The following is a 22,433-nucleotide window of genomic DNA, read 5'->3' as shown; positions in this document are numbered from 1 at the left end:
AAATGTAAAATTCTGAACTGTTGAATTCCAGCTTCCCTAATAATTATTTTACATCAAAAGACATCTATTTGAAGAGGATTGAAATCTGTATTGGAAATAACTGTTAAAATTGGTCTACGTAATTAAACATATTCCAAAATTTTGTAAAAATGTAATACATTTTAGTTTTCAGCCCAAACTTAGGCCACACACAATGCAATAATGTTCACATTTTTGAACTGTCAATATTTTTATTTTATCATCTATTGTTTAAAAACAATACAGTTGATAAGATACCCTCAGTTGCGGAGAAAGGATTAATAATAAAGATTTTTTTATTCAGTCAATGGTGTGAGCACTGTCAGTTAAATAGTAACGTGTGGCCTTACTTTTACACGCATACCTATTGTGGCAAATGTATCATATTTTTCAAAATTTTGGAATGCATTTAAATCGTAGAACAATTTTAACTTTTGATTTTAATACAGATTTTAATTCTCTACAAGTATTCTCTCATGACTTTTGATGTAGAATAATTAGGGAAGCAAGAATTCAACAATTCAGAACTTTACATTGAGTTTCCTATGGCCCTTTTTACGATTCGCCACCCGGTATAAGATAAAATGTGTACTATGTGTCTTATTATTTCATAATAACACAAATAATACACATATATACACAATAACACACATTCAATGATCGAAAGTAATTTAAAAATATGGGAATGTAAACTCTTGTGACGTAAAGTCAAAAATATAAGTCTCCCCACCACCGTCGGACAAGACTACCGAATACTAATAACCGTGGAATGTACCAATATTTTTTAAATAACTCAAAGCCCCATTTCTCCGATTCAAGTTTATATAGGCAACCCAAATTACACCGCGCAAAGTAGTGGGTCAGGATTTAGACAAAATCCATAGAACAAAGAACAACACACAGACAACTCAACCAAGTGACATTTGACATTATTTTAGATACAAAAATGCAAGCCAAGAAGAAGAAGAAGAAACCGCGAAACACAAAATCGTTCAATGTTGAATGGTTGATTTCAAAGAAATATCGATTGATTTTAACCCGATTTGTTTGATGGTTAACATTGTACCATAGTTTATTGGGTTTATTGTACTACAACGGTACTACTGTACTACCATGATGGGTACTATTTGTGAAAATCATTCTACTGTTTACTCATTGTTTACTAGGTAACGGTAGTTATGGTTGTAGATCATTTGTAGATTGGCGTTTCAAGTGACAGGGTGACAGTGACAAGTTACAACAAACTGACAGTGACACTTACTTCATTGACATCATTTTGCATCATTTTTGACAAAATATCCTATCAGAAGATTACACGTTTCTTCGTACATTCACATATTCAAAACCTCTTGAATTTCTGAAATATGGCTCAGGTTACTAAAATAATTTCTAAATTTTATAATGAATACCAAAGTAAAACTTCAAAGAAGTTGAAAGTAATTGATGCCTATCTGTTTTATATTTTATTGACCGGCATTATCCAATTTGTTTATTGTCTGCTGGTTGGTACATTCCCGTTTAATTCCTTTCTTAGCGGATTTATCTCCAATGTCAGCTGCTTTGTCTTGGCCGGTAAGTTCAATTTTACACTATAATGACTATGAATGTACACCAAAAAACATATTGGAAAACGTCTATGCTTTTAGCCATTGGGAATGGAACAAATAATGATTAAAATAAGTTATAGAGTTTAATTAACTCTCTCTTTCCTATAGCGCTACAGCCTAAGTCAGGCCCTGACCTCCCCAGCATCCGCCTCCAAGTAACTCTGTCCCAACTGCTCGCCTCCAGATGTCTACCCTCAATATCTCTTCAGTATTAGTTCTCATTTCGTCTATCCACCTCTTACTTGGTTTTCCTACTGGTTGATGTTCCACCACAGTTCTGCTATCAGTTATTCTATTAGGTTTTCTGTCATTATCCAGTTTTATGAGGTGACCTGCCCCCAATGAACTGTCAATACTGATGGAATGGCCCCGTCCCATTCAAACAGTGAAGCGAGATTGCGGCCAGCATACAAGAGAGAGACAGAGAATGCCGGGGAAAATTTGCTACAACTACCACCAGAGTTGCCAGATCTGATTTTATAAATCCCCCACGTAGAAACTGAAATTCCCTCAAATTGAAGCTCAAATCCCCCAAATCTAAATTTTTGCTGCATTTTAATAAACTAGTAGTCAAATGTAGAGAACAGTAAACCAAAATTATACTACTTATCAACAGAGCCCCTGGAAATAATTCATAGGTCCTATGGTCTTCGGTTATATAAGGTGTGTGTGTGTGTAGAAGCCAAGGGATACAAGTGCATTTTTAGTAGTTTTGAGAAAATCAAGTTAAAAGTTTAACACCTTTTCTAAATTCTACTGCTTGTTTTTCAAAATAGTTGGTCACTGGCTGGTCTTGTTAACTTCAAAAACTTTTATGTAATAGTACAATTATATCAGATTTAAAAAAACTTAGCATTTTATAAGATAGTATATACAGTAGAACCCCTATTATCCGTGTGAGAATTATCCGGGTTGCGGATTATCTGTGCTATGATTTTCTATTACTTAAATTGCATTTTTGAGGTTTTATCAAAATAGCGTCACTGCAAATCACTCGACGAAAACTCTATATGCGGAGAGCAAGACTCATAATGAAAGATTTATTTTTTCTGTTGTCTTTTTAATGCAGGGCTATATGTATGGATATATGTACATATGTATTACAGTAAGAAATAAATGTTCGGATTATCCATGCTTTTCAATTATCCTTGCCAACGTCCAGTCCCGAGGAGCACGGATAATCGAGGTTCTACTGTATATATAGTCGAGTCCCTTTTACTTTTCAGTGTCGGGACTGACAAGTCTTTTCACACGTGTACAAATGTTGACCATTGTTTCTTATTGTATGCTAATCTGCTTGCTTCTGCTATTGTTTTCCCCTTCCCTTGGATGATTTTAGCGACTACTGTATCCCAATCTTCTCTAGGTCTTCCTCTATTTCTTTTCTTTTGTATCCTAGCTTCCCATATTTTCTTCACTGGTATGTTATCTTTCATTCTTTTCATGTGTCCCAGTGTCCCCACCAACTTAGTTGTTTTTCTTCAATATACTCAAGTACTAATTTTGTCTTAAGATCTGTGCGTATATCTGTGTTTCTTATTCTGTCTCTCATTGTCACTCCTCTAACTCTTCGTAAATACTTCATTTCTAGGGCTTGTATCTTACTTTTTAGTTTTCTAGTTAGTATCCATGATTCTTAACCGTATGTAAGCACTGGTTTATATATGGTGTTGAATACAGTTAGTTTGGTTTTTCTTGTGATTTCTTTCTTGTTTAAGAACCTGGCAAGAACCAGTCGTAATAAATATGCAAATTAATGGAAAGGAAATAGAACAAGCAAACCATTTCTAATACTTAGGCGTTACAATCGAAAATAATGGAAGACAGGACAAAGATGTTGAAGAGAGGATTAGTAAAACATCAAAACTATTTCATTATAAGATACTTTAGAATAAAAAACAGCACTTATACCCACTGTCTTCCAACTAAATACTTGTACTGTACTCTGTACTTGTATCTTTATTCTTCTAAATACAATTTGATCAATAAAACAAATAATTTTTGTAAAAAAAAATTAAAAATTGGCATAAAAATGCAAAAAGTAGGAAACAACACTAGAAGTAAACTTAACTATAATAGTTATAGACTATTAATATCTATCATAGACTATTTATATTAATAGTCATCTTCGCTATCGAAGCAGTTGTCTGGTTCCTTGATGTGTGATTTGTTGTCCTTCCCATTGTTGGCAAGACAAATTTCTGTAGAAGTTAAGCCACTGCATGGTTCATATTCCCGGTACAGTACCTTTATGTTGAATCTGCCGGAGTGTATCTGGATTAACAAAATCCTGGTCTTTCATCCTAACAGCCACAAATTTTGAACTGGTCTTCATCTCTACCCAGTGTTCTGGTACAAACATTTCTCTTTCAGCTTTTCTTTCTTTTTCCAAGTACACTTGGATCGTGTCAACTCGCATTAACTAAAATATGATGCAATGATTTGTGACATTCTTAAAATCCTTTATGACATCAAAATTAATGACACACTGAAAGAAGTTTGGTATGAACTTTAACACATTGTACCACTAATCTAACAAGTATTAATGAGTTGGCTGCCAAACGATATAACTAACACTTGTTTGGAGGCCAAGGGATATAAGCATACTTATATCCAATGGCTGCCAAATGATAAACAAACTATTTTCAGGAATTAAGTGAAATACCCATAGATGTCACTATTGGTTTTAAATTCACTTGTGTCCTTTGGCCACAACGTTAAAATGGTTATTAACTATCTATTACTGTGTACTTATCTCCAACTTAAACAAAATTGCACTTGTACCCCTTGGCTTATAGACACCTCATATGAGAGTATAATATACAGGCCTATGTATGTTCGCAAATTTAATTTACCATGACTTCTTAAAATCTTTGATAATTGTCCCCCCTCTGCTTAGAAAAATTCCCCTAGACGCTTTCAAATTACTCCAAAATTGTGAGAAAATACACCAATCTGGCAACCCTGACTATCACTATCAATTTTCTTGTTTAAGAAAGATGGCGATTATCTTCCATCCTTCCCTGACTACGCTATCTCATCCTGGCTGCATTAAATTCGCTTCATGCCCATTCCATCAGTATTGACAGTAAGTTGCCTGCCCCACACAATCTTTGTATTTTTGCAATAATTTGCTACAGAGGGTTCTGTATAATATTAGTATAACTTGTGGTTGAACCTTATTCTCCATATACTATTGTTACCAATGGGTCCCAATATCCTCGCATCTTTTTTCAAAAGTATTGATAAGGTTTGTTGCCTTTTCTGTCATGATCCATGTTTCTATGCTATGTTAATGTTGGTCATACTGGTTTTATATATTTTAAACTTCACCATAGATGTCTTTGGAGCCAAACACCTGCGACAGAGAATTATACTTTTTTAGCAAGTATTATCCATTTCCATATTTCCTCCTCTTTGCTGCTGCCCTCAATTATCTGTACACTCAGGCTATGCGAAGCTCATCACCTCCTTCAGAAGCGCATAGAAGATCTGAAAGAATTCGTCATCTACCACAGTATTTGGAAGACTATAGTGTGGGAGAATGATGTGCTATTAACCTCCTTGGTACTGCATTGCAGTGGCGGCTCGTGGCCTTAAGAGACAGGGTCGGCAAAAATTTTTTGTCACCTTACATAGGTATACCATCTAATTAAAAGGCTTAAATCATCATAGGAGATTTTTTTGTTTTTTTTTTGTTTGATTTACTTGACATTCTCTCTTTTCATAGTGTTTCTAAAATACGTTTTGATTATTTTGAGACAAGAGAAATCCCGTTCATTTGAGGCAGAAATTAGTGGTAATAAGAGAATTTATGAACAGTTTGTTGTAGTGAATTGCAGTAATTACTATATAAAATTATACATATTTGTAACTTATCCCACTTTCCGAAAATATTTGAATCATCATAAATTTTAAGTAATTTGTAAATAAATATATTGAAACTTTTTTGGCAAAGGTAACTTTTAAATTTTGAATTATCAAAGAGGTCAAAAATTTGCAAATCTTCAAAATTCGAAAAACGAGTATCTATTTGCTTAATAGCAGGTATCCAAAATTTCAAAATATACTCGTTTTTCGAAATATGTATCATGCCTTTGTCTTTTTTGGGGTGGTTTGAAAATATCAAGCGAATCCAAAACGTCTCTGCATATATATTGGAAACTTCTATCATTACGAAAATATCTGAGATTTTGCACCAGCTTTCTTATTTTATTTTTGGAATAAATAATGACAATTGACTGATTTTGAACAACAATGAATATCAAATGGGTTTGGCAAACACTTTCTTAAAAATATTTAAAAGAATATTAAAAGGGTAATCATTTAATAAAGTTCTCAAACCGATTGCTTCACGAATCGAGATATCACCGCTTTCAAAATTGCCGCCTCGACTTAAAACGGCGTGATTATTGTTTACAATTTCTGCCGATGCTCCCAAATGATACATCGGCAGATTTAAATGTACCGTACCTGCCGCTTAATGCCTACGGAGAGAAATATACGTTTGGTTGCTCTTCGACTCATATTTAGTTGAGTTTTACGTGTAAATCATCAAGCTCGAGATAAGCTGGGGTAGGCTTGCCGAAAACAGTCAGATGAATGGCTCGGATCATTCATTTTTTGAAAAGTCTCTTATGCGCAGGGATCACTTAACGCTCGGATTGGCCGAATCCTTTTAAAAAGCATGAATAAAATTCAGTCTGTATTATCTGACAGATTGTTTTTGTTTCACAGATACAAATGACATCAACTCTGATTAAATTAAATATTAAAAAAATCTATATCTATAAATGTGTGGGTCGGCACTGCCGACCCTGAACGGCCGCCACTGCTGCATTGGCTGTAGACTTTAAATATTATATAAGCATAAAGACTACTTTATTCTGTCAGTGTTTGACGATAGTCAGTATCACTGCCAAGTTATACTCGTGTTGATTTTGTTTGAATTATGTACAATTGTATGTTGATTAAAACCTTACCATATAGGTTTTGCTTTCTTATTTCAGCCATATTACCTAAATATTTTTTATTGTAAAATTTCAACACCTACTTACAATCTAAATAAAACTTAGTCAAACTTGTACAGCCACTCAGATAAGAACAGTATACTAATAGTCACTGTAGACTCACACTCTGCAGTTGATAATAATACTCAGAGTAAGTGAACTCATTAGAGCAGTTAATTAATGCCGCGGCATACTGGTGTGCCCTGAAGTCCCTGTAGGTGTGCCGCTATATTACTCATTAAAGAGATTATTATTTACTCAAGTATGCCGTGGCTGAACGAGTTTTTAAGTTAATGTGCCTCAAGCTAAAAAAGGTTGGGAACCTCTGCATTAGAGATTCTTCTTTTTCTTAAAGTGCCATCTCCTCGGTTAAGGTTGGCTACTACAATTGCAAACTCTTGTCTGCCTTCAGCTGATGTTATTAGCTATTCAAAATTTATTCCTGTTCATTGTCGGATGTTTCTTAGTTCTTAGCCACAATATTCTTTTCCTTCCTAGTCCTAGTAGTATTAGTTGAACATGTTATGGATGGATGAAGTGGAAGGAAGCGAGTGGTGTGTTGTGTGACAGAAAAATTTCAACGCTTCCAGTGACTCTACAAATATTTGTTCCGTGTGTAGGTTAAACAGCAGTGGTGAAAAAATGCAGCCCTGTCTAACTCCCTTAGTAATTTTAGTATTTAGACCCACCATACATGATTTCAGGTACCAATGAAAACATGTTGTCTGGAGGATCAAAAGGTATTCGATTATTTTAATTGGTAAAACCTTTTGACTATCTTTATAGTTTAACTTATTAACCATTTATATGAGTCTGAGAAAGATGTTGAAAACCAATCCATCGACCACGTTATTGAAGAGTATTCAATAAGATATTATAACTGTTAGACCCGACAACTCCAGTTTGCAACAGGATCAATAGAATAATATATCCACTAAATATTAGTTCGTAACTGATTAAATTTTGAGAGATAACGAGACAAAAACTGGAACAGTGAAAACAAGCTCTGGAGGAAAAAGGTTTAAAACTTAGTAGGACAAAAACAAAGTATTTGGAATGTTCATTTAAAGATGGAGTCACTACAAATAAAATGGTATCTTTGGATGGTGAAATGATTGTGAAAAGCAATAGTTTTAAGTACCTAGGATCGGTATTACAGAGTAATGGAGAAATAGATGGAGATGCATGCAGTAGAATTAGGGCTGGATGGATGAAGTGGAAAGAAGCGAGTGGTGTGTTGTGTGACAGAAAAATTCGAATGAAGCTGAAGGGAAAATTCTATAAAACAGCCATAAGACCGGCTATGATGTACGGAACTGAATGTTGGGCACTGAAAAAGAAAGAGGAACAACGAATGCATGTGGCGGAAATGAGAATGCTTAGATGGATGAGTGGAGTGACAATGAAGGATAAAATTAGAAATGAGTATATTAGGGGAAGTCTAGGTGTGGCACCAATTGATGCCAAAATGAGAGAGCATAGGTTGAGATGGTTTGGTCATGTTCAACGTCGAGATGTTAATCACCCAATATGAAGAATTGTTGAAGTGCAGATTCCTGGAAGGAGTAGGAGAGGAAGACTTGGGAAGAGATGATTAGGCAAGATATGTTGGTAAAGGGGATTAATATTGATATGACCCAAGATAGAATTGCGTGGAGAAATGAAATTAGGGAAGCCGATTCTGCATAGGGATAAGGCAAAGAGAATGACGATTGGTATTTATTATTTCTCAGTATGTGGCCTAGGTGTGATGTTTTTCTAACTTTCACTGTGTTGAAAAGTTCTCATTCTGTACCTATTCTATGCAGCATTTCTTCGAGGTATTCAATTTCCATGAAATTTTATGGATTCTCCAGTAGATACACATTTCAAAGGCCTCCAATATATTTACAGTTGATGTTTTAAGGGTCCACCTTTCAACTACATAGAGAAGAGTTAACCAGATGTAGCATTTCGGTAAACTTAGTTGAATTTCGACTTTTATTTGAGAATCACAAAGTAGACTTTGGATTTTTCCAAAGATTTTCTGGCCTGTTCTATTCTCGATCTTATTCATAGATCAGGATTTACATTGGTATCGATCTAATACCCCAGGTACTTATATCTATATCTATTGACATGTTCTAAAATGTGCCACTTTATTGTGCAAGGTTGAAGTACATTCTGGTTTTTTCAGATTGACATCACTTTGGTTATCTTAATGTTTATTTTCATATTGATTTGCTCACAGAGTGTGTTGGTCCTATTGATAAGTCGTTGTAGACCCAAGTCAGAATCCAAAAATCAACACTGTATCATCGGCATATCTGATGCTGTTGATCTTTACACCATTCACATGGACTCCATCTTTGGAGTTCTCCAGTGCTTCTTTAAATAGAAACTCGGAATAAAGATTAAATAGCAGGGGTGACAAGACGCATCTTTATCTAACTCTCCTTCTAATTTCCACTTCTGCAGACGTGGAACCTTCGATCCTAATTTTGGTGTTTTGGTTCCATTATAAGTTTTTTAGTAGTTTGATGTCTTTCTCATTTAAACCAACTTCTTGCAATCATTCTAATAGTGGATCAATGCATTACATTAGAGATTCAATACAAACTTAAGCAGAACAGTACCAATGCCAGAAGGTACCTAGACTCACTAACTAATCCAGGACAAAACAATTAAAATATAGAAAACAGTTTTTCATGAAGCGAGAGTCTGTCTGCAGAGTTAAATGTGAGACTATTGCAGGGATAAGTGTGTTACTGATATTCAATAACTTGAATTAATAATCAATAAACATATTGTTTATTGATTATTTTTCAATGTGCAATTTCTAATTAAATTTTTTTTTCAGTTTGCCTTAGACTTCAAGTAAATCCAGAAAATAAAAGTCAGTTTAGTGGAATTAGCCCAGAACGAGGATTTGCTGATTTCATTTTTGCCCATATTGTACTTCATTTAGTAGTTATGAATTTCATTGGTTAATTTTAAATATTCCTTGTAAGTAAAAACATGTATTACTTTCAATAAAATTTACTTTTTTTTGTATAATTTTTTTAATTGAAAATGAATTCAATGAATAGTAGTGCACCACTGGAAATCCTCAGGACATAAAAATATATGGAAGACCACTTTTTCCCAAAAATTCCTAGTCTCAGTCCTGTAGGTAGACCTTCAAGATATGCTTGTCGAGCAGTGGTAATTGACATACCAGTTCAAACTTTGTCAACAGTATAGCCAGTCAGTGTTGACCCACTTCTAGGTAGAAGATACTTCGATTTTCCTGTTTATATTGCTTTATATATCGCAAGGATCAAAGCTTCCACGATATTATAAGAGGCAACAGTGTCGATCAACAGGTAGCAACAAACGCGGTCCAAGATTGCGGCTGTAATTTTGCATATTTTGTCGAGATATTGGGCACACATATTCGTAATATAATAAAGAATGGCGGTACAGAACCCAATTTGGGAAATATGTTAGTATGTGCCTAACATATAACTAAATAACTGATTAGTCAACATAGAGAAAGTATCACTGTCATTTTGACAAACCTGCGTCAGATTTCTGTTCTGTTATCTGCATAGGGATTATGAACACGCTACGGCAAAACATGGCGGATACGATTCGTAATCCCTATGCAGATAACAGAACAGAAATCTGGCGCAGGTTTGTCAAAATGACAGCGACACTTTCTCTATGTGGATGACTAACCAGTTATATAGTCAATATGTTCGATTTCTTGTTAGAGATAAAAAATTTTACTAGGTCCAATATGACACAAAATCTAGGCATGGGATAAAAAAGTTTATTTTTTTGTTCTTATTAATGGCGGTACAGGCTCCTTTTTGCAATATTTTATTTAGTTTTAGATTAATTTCCACATATACAGGGTGTCCAGAAACTCTACCGACAAACGAAGACAGGAGATTCCTTAGATAATTTTAAGACAATTTAACCCAATTCACCTAGTCCGAAAATGCTTCTTAAGGGAGCTAGAGCTCTTTGAAGATGGCGTCATGAAATTAGTTTTTCTTAAATACCTCCAGAAGGCTTCTATTTAGAAAAACGTAAATTGGTATGCATATTTACTTTTCAGAGATGAATCGATTCCATCCATTGCAAATTTCTAGTACCGGTCATAGGCGTCCGTTTTGGGTAGAGCAACGGGTATTTTATCGGATAACTTTTTTGCCCTTAACTTTTTTGCATTTTTGACACCGGATTATTAAATTGTGAGGTATTCTAGTACTAAAAGGTACTCCTGCTTTAAGTCAGTAGGACACACCGTTTTCTAGAAAAATCGATTTGAAAGTTTTTCGTTTTTGGAATTTGAAAAAAAAAAATTGAAAGAACTTTTCTACAAAAAACGAAGTATTTTACCAACATAAAGTAAGAGTAACTTTTAGTACTCGAATACCTCATAATTTAATAATCTAATGTCAAAAATGCTCGAAAATTCAAGACAAAAAGTTATGCTATAAAATAACTGTTGACCTACCCAAAACGGACGCCTATGACCAGTACTAGAAATTCGCAATTAATGAAATCGATTTATCTCTGGAATATAAATAAATGTACCAGTTTTCGTCTTTCTAAACAGTTTTTTTTTTTATTTTTTTTTTAATTCAGAAAGCGAAAAATGTTCATATCAATTTTTCTAGAAAACGGTGTGTCCTACCGATTTAAAACATGAGTACCTTTTAGTACTAGAATACTTCACAATTTAATAATCCAGTGTCAGAAATGCATAAAAGTTAAAGATAAAAAAGTTATGCGATAAAATATCTGTTGCCCTACCCAAAACGGACGCCTATGATCGGTACTAGAAATTTGCAATGGATGGATAGATTCATATCTTGAAGATAAATACGCGTACCAATTTTTGTTTTTCTAAATAGAAGCGTTCTGGAGGTATTCAAGAAAAACTAATTACAAGACGCCATCTTCAAAGAGCTCTAGCTCCCTTAGGAAGCATTTTCGGACTAAGTGAATTGGGTTAAATTATTTTAAAATTATCTGAAGAATCTCCTGTCTTCGTTTGTCGGTAGAGTTTCTGGACACCCTGTATACTAACATATTTCTCAAATTGGGCTCTGTACCGCCATTCTTTATTATATTACAAATATGTGTGCCAATTATCTCGACAAAATATTCAAAATTACAGCCGCAATCTTGGACCGCGCTTGTTGCTATTGTTGCCTCACTAACACACTATTTCAGCATCTTTTCTTGGTGTAAAAACAAACTAATTTCAATAAAAAGCGAAAATATGATTTGTCCAAAGTATTCAATGTTTTATATTTTTTTAACATTAAAAATCCAAATAATTTTCCAAGCTCATTAACTACGAAACAACTGTGAACCATCGGATGAATCATATTTTTATGCTCATCTGTAACTTCATCAAGAACTTTGTTCCGTCTATGGTATACTTTTGGCGGTCTAAATGCACATTATTTTCACGATGTTCATGTATACTATTCTATTCTACAAATTATATATTTGTATATAAAAATACAAATTATATATAAAAAAATATATTTTACAAAAACAGACGTACGTCATTCAAGATTTCTGACGTCAGAGCATTACCAAAATATCAGAATATGAGTTTTCATGATAGACATAATAAGAATAGACAAGGTAAGGTATGTGCCGCTCTGTGCGTCGAGGTGTAACGCCAATATCAAGGACGTCAATGTATGGCTTAGAGGGCTGGACACTCAAAACGAGGGATATAACCCTTTGAAATGTGGCTTTATCGCCGTATCGTAAAGATACCGTGGACAGCAAAGGTCAAATGTAGAAGTCCTTAACAGAATTAACCAAGAACGCCAACTTTTCGAAACCATCAAGAAAAGGAAAACGGCGTATCTGGGTCACATCATGCGAAACGAAAAATACCAGTTTCTTCAACTTATAAACGAGGGTAAAATTGAAGAGAATAGAGGAATAGGACGCAAGATACTGTCCTGGCTCCGAATAACAAGGCAATGGACAGGGATTAACGACATACAATCTCTGATACACATTGCAAGAAACATATATTAATGGAAACTATGATCGCCTACATCCATTAGTGGATTTGCATGTGAAGAAGAAATTTTAACTAGTCAACATTTTTTTCTGTTCTTTATCAGCAGTAAAATTTATTTTGTATTAAACACATTACATATACATAGTTCAAAAATTAAATATTTTTGGCCATCCTGTATAAACAATTATGTCAATGTTGAATATTATGAAGATAAAATTGAATAACCTTTCAAAAATCACACGACCCCTATTCTCATTTAAAACAATAATCAATTACGCCATCATGCTCAGATGGATAACGTCACTATATAGTATGATATTATATGTATTATGCCAACAAATCTTAATATAAAAATCAATCTGTTTCGGTGTTTGTCTCCAATATCGCCCTTCAAAAATGTATTCCATAATTTTGACCCTCTCTATATATGACCCAAATAGTGTTATTTCAACGAAAAGTTAGTGAATTAAAAAAATATTTATTTAGTTTAATATATGTGATGTCATATCAAAGTCAGCCAACATACCTAATGTTATCTATTTTATAGTAAAATGATTCATAATCTTTATCTTATCTAAACTTATCGTAAAAATGAACCTGACACAAAAATGCCATCCAGCATAAACTGTATCAGTACAAAATGATTAACCAGTTGCCGTGATATTATAGAAATGTTTTTTTGTTGCTGCAGAAGGAAATTAAACGTATCAACATCTGATGTACATAAAGAAACATCAAATACAAATGGTAAGTTTTTTCAACTTATAAAACGGATGATAATAATTATGGTAAACCCGAATAAATGCCTGTAATAAAACATGTAAGTACTTATAGATGAAACAAACCTTCACGGTATTACCATTACCATTGAAGCTTGAAAACGCATCTCTTGCAATAAAAAGGTCCCAGTTTAATGCTTAAAAGAATTCTTTAGCTGTAGGTATAGTATAAGTACGATGACAAAGTTATATGTTCTATGCATCATCATCTACACTCCTAGAGAAGTGATTGCTCTCATTGGGCTCTTCTGATTCATTTGTCGTGGGGAATCAGTCCGTATTAACATTTTGGTTTTACAATTGGTTGTGTGACTTGGCATCTACTACGATTTTTCTCCATTCGTTCCTGTTTTGGTTATTTCCAGCTGTTCGTCGCAAATATTTGCGTGCTCGAGGTAAATTGTGCTAATGTGGACGTGTTCGTCGCAAAAATTATCCCAGTGAGGATGCAGCTTTAGACCTTCGCCGGGTGCCTTGATGCTTTATGCGTCTTTTATTGCCCGCTACTACCCATATTTTATAGTCCATTCTTTCACGGTTTTTGCTGTTAATTTTAAAGAACCGCTTGGATTGACATGAAATTTGGCATACGCATAGCTAACATGTCATAGAAAAAAAGTGATATGGTGCCGATGTGTGCTTTTGCCCTGGGGTGAATTTCACCCCATCTCGGGGGTGAAAAAATATATGTTCAAGATAAGTTCCGAAATGGATAAACTTACTAATTTTAAGCACCTTTTGTTCTATAGAGTTTTTTCACCAAATCAATACTTTTCGAGTTATTTGCAAGTGAATATGTTCATTTTTCAACAAAACAACCACGTTTTTAGACGGTTTTTCGCAAATAACTCAAAACGTAAACATTTTGTCGAAAAAAATATTCTTAGCAAAACTATAGTCTATAAAAAGTGAAAAAAATGGTGTATATATTAGGTCCCTACACCTAACAAAAGCAGAGTTATAGCTAATGAAAAATAGGTTCATATTCGAAAAACTCCAAATAGAATAATTCAATATGAAATATCCAAATAATGAAGCATTCTTGGGGAAAACACATTACAACTTTTTTAAAGTGTTTAAAAAAATCTTTTGTTTCTGTTTTTATAAAAAAATATTTTCTAGCATCAAATGTAAACAAGTTACGCTCAAAATAAAGTTGGTCCCTTTTGTTTTGGCAAAAAAATCAGGAAGATCACCCCCCAATTAGCAACTTAAATGAAATTAATCGTTACCGCGTCACAAGTTACTTTACTTATGTTGTGTTTATATGATCTGTAAGTTTCATCGATTCAAAGTGCTTATTTTTGAAAACAATTTGGTTTTAAAGTAAAATTTTTAAAAATTTTAATTTTGAAAAAAATGCTTTTTTTTTCAAAATAACTTAAAAATTGTTAGAGATACCAAAAATCTTAAACAATAAAAAAGTCGGCTTTACTTTTCTGAATATTTTGTATTTTTTTGTTTTTCTCTTAAGACAAAAATTGGTCAAGATTCGGTGTTTCTAAATTTGCATACACTCGTGATAAGTGACTCGTTCAAGCCCTTTTAACTACAGCTCTTTCAAAAATAAGGACTTTGAACCGATGAAACTTACTGATCGTATGATCGATACATACGCGAGTAAAAAACTTGTGTAGTGATAGCAATTAAGTTCATTTGAAATGCTAATTAGGGGGTGATTTTCCCGATTTCTGACCAAAAAAAGGGATCAACTTTATTTTGAGCGTAACTTGTTTACTTTTGATGCTAAATTTTTTTTTTAAAAACAAAAATAAGCATTTTTTTTAAACACTTTAAAAAAGTTAAAACGAGTTTTTCCCAAAAAAGTGCTTCGTTTTTTGGTTATGGCACGTTAAAATATACGATTTGGAATTTGACGAATATGAACCTATTTTTCATTAGCTATAACTCTGCTTCTACTAGATACAGGGACCTATATATACACCAGTGACCTATGTACACACTATATATGTATACACCAAGTTATCACTTTTTTACGTGCTATATTTTTGATAAGCTTTTTTTTCCACCAAATACTGACTTTTTGAGTTATTTGCGAAAAACCGTTTGAAAACGTAGTTATTTTGTAGAAAAATTAACATATTTACTCGCAAATAACTCGAAAAGTATTAACTTGGTGAAAAAACTTTATAGAACAAAAGTTGCTTAGAATTAGGCATTTTATCCATTTCCGGACTTATTTCGAACATATATTTTTCACCCCCAAGAGGGGGTGAAAGTCACCCCCAGGGCAAAAGCACACATCGTCACAATATCACTTTTTTTTCTTTGACTTATTAGCTATGTGTATGCCAAATTTCATGTCAATCCAAGTAGTTCTTTAAAATTTAGAGGTTTTGCAATATTTTACCTTCAAATAACGTACTATTAGAGATATTTGCATTGACTAATCATTCCATGAATTTTGTACAAAATAAAAATAGGTACACTACATATGATACTACAAAAACAAAGTTTCAACATAATTCTAACTAACTATATTCGCTATACAATACCTATTATGTCCAATTTTTTCTAATCATAGTATTTGTCTAAATAAAGTACCTACCCATAGTTATTTGATTTCTGTAAGATAAATAAAAAATCATTGTACGATTATAAATAAATTAATCAGAAAATTGTGCAAAACATTGATTTCAAGAGCGAATTATTTATTTTTAAATGTTATCTTTGTATTGAAGTGGTTGCTTAGTACATTTAATTTTTATAAACTGCGAACTCGAATAATAATAAGTCGGTTCAAAGCAATACCAAATCTTTATCAACCTCTCGACCAAGCTGAATTTAGGAAAGGATTTGGCACTGTGCACAGTGCACAGTCAAAATATTTCGGAAATAGTCAACGAAGCACCTCGACAAGAAGCTGAGGAGGGTGATTCATAAACGTAACTTGCTCTACTAATTGTGTGCGGTGCAAAGCGAATCCGTTACCATCCAGTTTCCAGGTATGTTATTGCGTTACCGTCCTGGCTACGTGTGACCGTGCATTGTCTTGCATGAAAATTAGCAAAAGGCATTGCATGCTCGTCTAGAATTTCGGTGTAATGTATGGTGAGCAATCAACGCTCCTCTATCAATAAATACGAGATCAGTAAGGCCTTCCAACGAAACTCCTACCCAAAACATTACCTAACCTCTTCCAAAAGTAACACGTGCTCGTCGAAGACAAGCAGCATATCGTTTTCCACGTCTTTTGCTATGTTTTAATGCTAACCCGAGCCATAAAGAACCATCCTGGACTCATCACTAAACGAAACATTTTTCCAATCTTTTATCGTCCAATGCTCATGGTCTTTAGCAAACTGAAGTCGACATTGCCAATGTGCTGCTGTTAATAAAGGTCAAGACAAGCAGCATATCGTTTTCCACGTCTTTTGCTATGTTTTAATGCTAACCTGAGCCATAAAAAACCATTCTGGACTCATCACTAAACGAAACATTTTTCCAATCTTCTATCGTCCAATGCTCATGGTCTTTAGCAAACTGAAGTCGACATTGCCAATGTGCTGCTGTTAATAAAGGTCTTTTTGCTGGGCAGCAAGCCCTTAGACCAAATCCCTAAACCTTCTTTTCACGGTAGTAGTGCTTAGTGTCCACCCGTAAGCATTTTGAAAACGGTTATGGATTGCTCTAGCCGTAAAGAACCGATTTTGCAAAGAAGTGCTTTATAAAGAACGGTCTTCTATGGCAGTCGTGATTTTTCTCGGACCTGATCCTGGTCGTCGTTCGTGAGATCCAGTCTTTACGAATCGTTGGTATGTTTTTTGGATCATACAACGATTGATTCCAAACTGTCTGGCCACTTCTTTTTGACTCATTCCATCATCAATCAAAGTAACAATTTGAACAGATCTAGCAAATCTCTCAGCCATAGTTTTAAATTTAAAAATTGCACAAGTTCACTCTGAAAAACTGTACAATAATGAAAGATTTTTGAAAAACAGCACAGCCATATTCCAAGAAAAATAAAATAAGGTACAAACCACATGTGCATTATTCGAATTTGTAAAACTGATATTAATTCTGCAAACTTATTACCGTTAATTGACCTGTTTGCACCGTTTGTCGATGTCTAAAAGTGTTTCTGCATTGTGGGAGTTTAGTTACAATAGAATAAATTGTATAAACTTAAAATTATTGAAAAATTCTAGGTGGCCCCTTTTTAATGACGCGCAGTATCAGTGGCGTACTGAGCATGGTTCCGCGGAACCAGGGCCCGGGCCCCGCTTTAATCCGCTTTTTGCCTCTTTTGTTTCTAATTTGTTTGGGACATTTTGAACTACACAAGTACACACTACAAAATGTAACTGCTTAATACATTTTAATTTTTGTGTAGGTATTTATAAATAAAAACAAAAAATACCTATTCGTCCAAAAATTTGAAACACAGTTTAAGTAACACAGAGAACGTTGTTTATTGTAAGGTTCCTCCATTTTACCTGCTAAAGAAAGACCTTGTCTCAACACTTATTGTTTAAAGAATAACCGCCGTTGCCTGCTTAAACACGTGCTAACACAAACACTTTTGTACTATTATTTATATTAGCACGAAGTGGTAAAACTGCAAATTCGGAAACAGATAGATATTCAATGCAAGTTTTATACCGCCATAAAAATAATCCCAAGACGCTCAATGCTCCTTTTGTTTGGATTTATAGCACCCTCATCATATAACACTGCATAAACATAGACAATTATTTATAGTGGTATTAAGTGGTAAGGATAATAACGATAAAATATATACACTAATTTAATTTTAAGAAAATCTCGTCGTTTGATATCAACCTCACCGATTCAAGTTTTTTTTGATATTTGTTTATTTAAGGGTTTTATCTCCCTAGAGATTTGTACGTAATTATTTAACTTATTAATAAATGTATCATAATATGCAATTTGAAAATCTATTCTTTTGATATAAATTTCATTCCAATGTTCATTTCTTAAAGTTTTCCGATATTGGTTTTTAATTTATTATGACTGATGTAGGAAATTTTTGAATTTTATTATTTATAAAACCTACTGACGTTAAGTGATCAGTCATGTCAGTATGAAAAACGATAGAATTAATATTAATTTACTGCTTTAATAGTCCATTCACTCACGGTAAAATATTGCAAAACCTTCAAACCAAAAAAATTTAAGAACGGCTTGGATATACATGAAATTTGGCATACACATAGCTAATAATGTCAAAGAAAAAAACGAGAAAAATAATATACGTTCAAAATAAGTCCTGAATTGGATGAAACTAACTAATTCTAATAAACTTTTTTTCTATATTGTTTTTCACTAAGTCAATACTTTTAACTCAAGAAGTATTTTATTAAAAAAATACTATTAGCAAAAATATAGCTGATAAAAGTGAAGTATATATAAAGTCTGTAGACCAGTATATAGCAGCAGAGTTACAGCTAATAAAAAGTAAGTTAAATTTAATAAAAAATTTTAAAAGGTATATTACTTACCTACCTTTAATACTTATAACTAATATACCTTTTACCAAGAAGAAATTTTTTTATTAAATTTCACTTGTAATTAATGGTATACAGCCAACTACAGGAAGTTCTTCCTTGTGGATTTTGAAAAAGTAAGTTCTACCAAATAACCAAAAAATCAAGTAATTTTCGCGGAAAGATTGATTTCAACTGTTTTTAAATTATATAAAAAAACTTTGTTTTTCTTTTTTAAAAAAGTTTCTAACGTGAAAAGTAAGTAAGTTACGTCAAAATAATGTTGGTCGAAAAATTAAAAAATGCGAAATGAAATTAATAGTTACTGCTTCACAAATTACTTTACTTATGTATTTTTTAAAAGATCTGTAAGATTCATTGGTTCATAGTGCTTATTTTAAAAAAGGCTGTAGTTAAATGGGCTAAACGAGTCACTAATCACGAGTGTATACAATTTTGAATAGCCATACCTTAACCAATTTTTGTCTTCAGGAAAACAAAAAGTCCAAAATATTTACAATAGCATATTTTTTTACTATGTACTTTTTATTTTAGTACTATTTAACTTTTAAAGAAAAACAGAAATTCAGCTTTTTTAAACACTTTAAAAAATGTGTGATGAGTTAAAATATTCGATTTGGAATTTGACGAATAAGAACCTATTTTTCATTACCTACGACTCTGCTCCTACTGGATATACAGAGAACTTTTTGAGTTATTTCCGAAAAACCCTCTAGAAACGTAGTTTTTTGTTAAAAAAGAACATATTCACTCGCAAATAACTCAAAAAGTATTGACTTAGTGAAAACAATCTATGGAACTAAAGTTGCTTAGAATTAGTTAGTTTATCCAATTCCAGACTTATCTTGAACGTGTATTTTTTCATCCCCGAGAAGGGAAGAAACTCACCCCCTGGACAAAATCACACATCGGCACAATATCACCTTTTTTCTTTGACATGTTAGCTATGTTTATTCCAAATTTCATGTCAATCCAAAGGGTTTTCTAAAATTTGGAGCAACAACCGTGAGTAAAATAATCTATAAATTAGGTTGAGTTTTTATACAAAATGTATGATACATTTTATGATATATGATGATTTATATTCAATGTTTATTAAAAACTTTTGATATACAATGTGTGGTTTTATTGGGCAGGCGGGCCCGCATCCCAACTGGAACCAGAGCCCGCTGATCTATCAGTACGCCACTGCGCAGCATACAAGATTGTGGAAATTAAAACAATCAACAATTAGTATTACATTCAACGCATACAATATTTTTTCGATGTTTATAATATAACGTTAAATTTTTTTCAAGGTACGGATCTTGCTCAGAGTAAACCTTATCCAATCACAGAAGAAATTTCGAAGAATGAAGAAACGGCCAATGACGAAAAAAGAAGTAATCGAACAATATCCTTTAGTAGAAGTATATCGATGACCAGTTTTTACAGTATCAAATCGTCGAGATCCGAGGGAGATCCAGATTACTATAGTTTATGCAGCGTTGAATCTTACAAAAGTGTATGATTTTTTTTTACTTTTGTAAATTGTTATGATACCTACTATTTTCTACCTATTTTATAAATTTCGTAGAGAATTTGTTTAAATAAAATTATTTTATACAAAGAGTTGCTTTTATTTGAAACCCTTCTTACGATTTTATCCTTCTAGGGGGCGCACTGTGGTAAATTTTTAGACAAAAACAAGTGCTATCGCCCACCACGGTCATATAACACGGTCTAGAGCGTCGAGTTTCTGGGTTTGGGAGGTTTAGTATGTTTGACGTTTGATAATGACATCCTGGAAAAAGGATCCTGACACTAAAAAGCCTCAGGTTATACTACATATTATAATTAAACTAAAGGTGAAATGGATATCGTAGACAAAATGTGTGCCGCTTACCCAACCTATAAGATGATTCTGATAAATATTGGCGGCATTTCAAACAATCGAAAAATTGCGGGAACCCTTGTGATGTCATTTCATAAAAGGGGCGACAGACACGCGAGTAAGTACGCCATTTTATTGCGTTTAACTTACCCTTATATTTTTACTAATTAAGCAAATTACCTGGTTTTGAGAAAACCAACTGTTTTAAGCTATACTAAATTATTTTTGATTATTTGTTTTTGAGTAAACCTAATTATTCATGAATCCTCCTAATTTCTTCCTCCCGATGAAAATAATTTGTTTGTTTATGCCTACCTTGTGTTAAACTAAAATAGATACAAAATTAGTGATATATTTCACATCATAATTTTGACAGCTTACCACACTTACAAAAAATCAAATTATTCTTCTATTTAAGGGGATGGGTACGTATTTTCGGCTGCAATGCTATTCAAATGGGGATTCATTTTTTTCGAATCCTGAGAAAACTAATAAGTATTTTTGAAAAATTTAAACGCAGAATGAAAGATTACGTTCTTACCGAGGGCCGAAAGTCCCTGAAAACTTCTATAATGTTTATTTTAATAAATTACAGGGTTGAAAAACAAGAGAAAATGTAGTGCGATTTTTAATTTCAAATATCTCATTTAAAAGAAACTTTTTATTTATTCTAAGGGACTTTAGGCCCTCGATAATAATTTAGTCTTTCATTCTGAGTTTAAATTTTTTTAAAATATTTATTAGTATTTTCAGGATTCGAAGAAAATGGACACCATGTCCGTGGTGATATTTTCCAAATCGAACATTCGCTATCTTTGTCATACAACGCACTGAGTCAAATAGAATATGATGACAAGAGAGTGACAGTTTTAAATATTTGACATGGCATCGGGAATATTTTGAGTTGTTGATTAAATAATATTGAAAGTGTATTTGATAAATAATTGATTTAAGACGTGAACTTAATAAAAAGTTATTTATTGTTTATTATTTATGTGAGATCCAAGCAGAGAATACATCAGGGTATATTCTGTTATCCAAGTATTTTTTTGTTAAAGATGTTTAAAATTGTAAGCGTTCCATAGTAACAATATATTATAAAAAATCACTTTAACACTTTTCCTCTTTTCTCGATTGAATATTAGTTTTTGTTGTACACATAAATTATTACAATAACTGAATTAATAATTTGCAATTATACAAATAACAGTTATTCAAGAACATTCAAAAGCCATCTCTTTAAAGTTAATGATGACATTGTCAAGTAGAATGACATTCTAGTAATGTGTACATATCCATACCAGTGTGAATTTTACTACACGTAATAATTTGCCGTGTAAAGATAGAAAAAGTAGGGATAGCCGTAAAATATTTGCGAATTATGTTCCGATGGCCTTAACAAAACCTGATCAAAAGAATAATCAAACTCTACTAAAAAGCATAAAGATTTCAGCAAAATTAGGCACACAGAAAATAGAAAATTTAATCACGAGGAGACTTTCTCTAAGTTTTTTGGTGAATACACTTCTCATAGCAGGCTACGATAGGATCCATGAATAACCAACATTTGCACAGTGTGCAAAATATCTGGATTTCCTTTTCTTACAGTATTTGCAATGCTTTTTACCTG

At 33.0% G+C, this 22,433-nt stretch overlaps 1 protein-coding gene across 1 annotated transcript; it reads left to right on the top strand.

Annotated features, from left to right (window-relative positions):
- Positions 1-1,115: 1,115 nt before the first annotated feature.
- LOC114335834 (dolichyl-diphosphooligosaccharide--protein glycosyltransferase subunit DAD1) lies at positions 1,116-9,670 on the top strand. The gene is made up of 2 exons (XM_028286123.2): positions 1,116-1,590; positions 9,474-9,670. Exons 1-2 carry the CDS (start codon positions 1,383-1,385, stop codon positions 9,602-9,604), a joined length of 339 nt encoding a protein of 112 aa, XP_028141924.1. The 5' UTR covers positions 1,116-1,382; the 3' UTR covers positions 9,605-9,670.
- Positions 9,671-22,433: the final 12,763 nt, after the last annotated feature.

Source organism: Diabrotica virgifera, chromosome 4 (assembly GCF_917563875.1).
Source record: "Diabrotica virgifera virgifera chromosome 4, PGI_DIABVI_V3a".
Classification (NCBI taxonomy): domain Eukaryota; kingdom Metazoa; phylum Arthropoda; class Insecta; order Coleoptera; family Chrysomelidae; genus Diabrotica; species Diabrotica virgifera.
The sequence above is the reverse complement of the archived record's forward strand: the minus strand, read 5'-3'. Positions and strand labels throughout refer to the sequence as shown.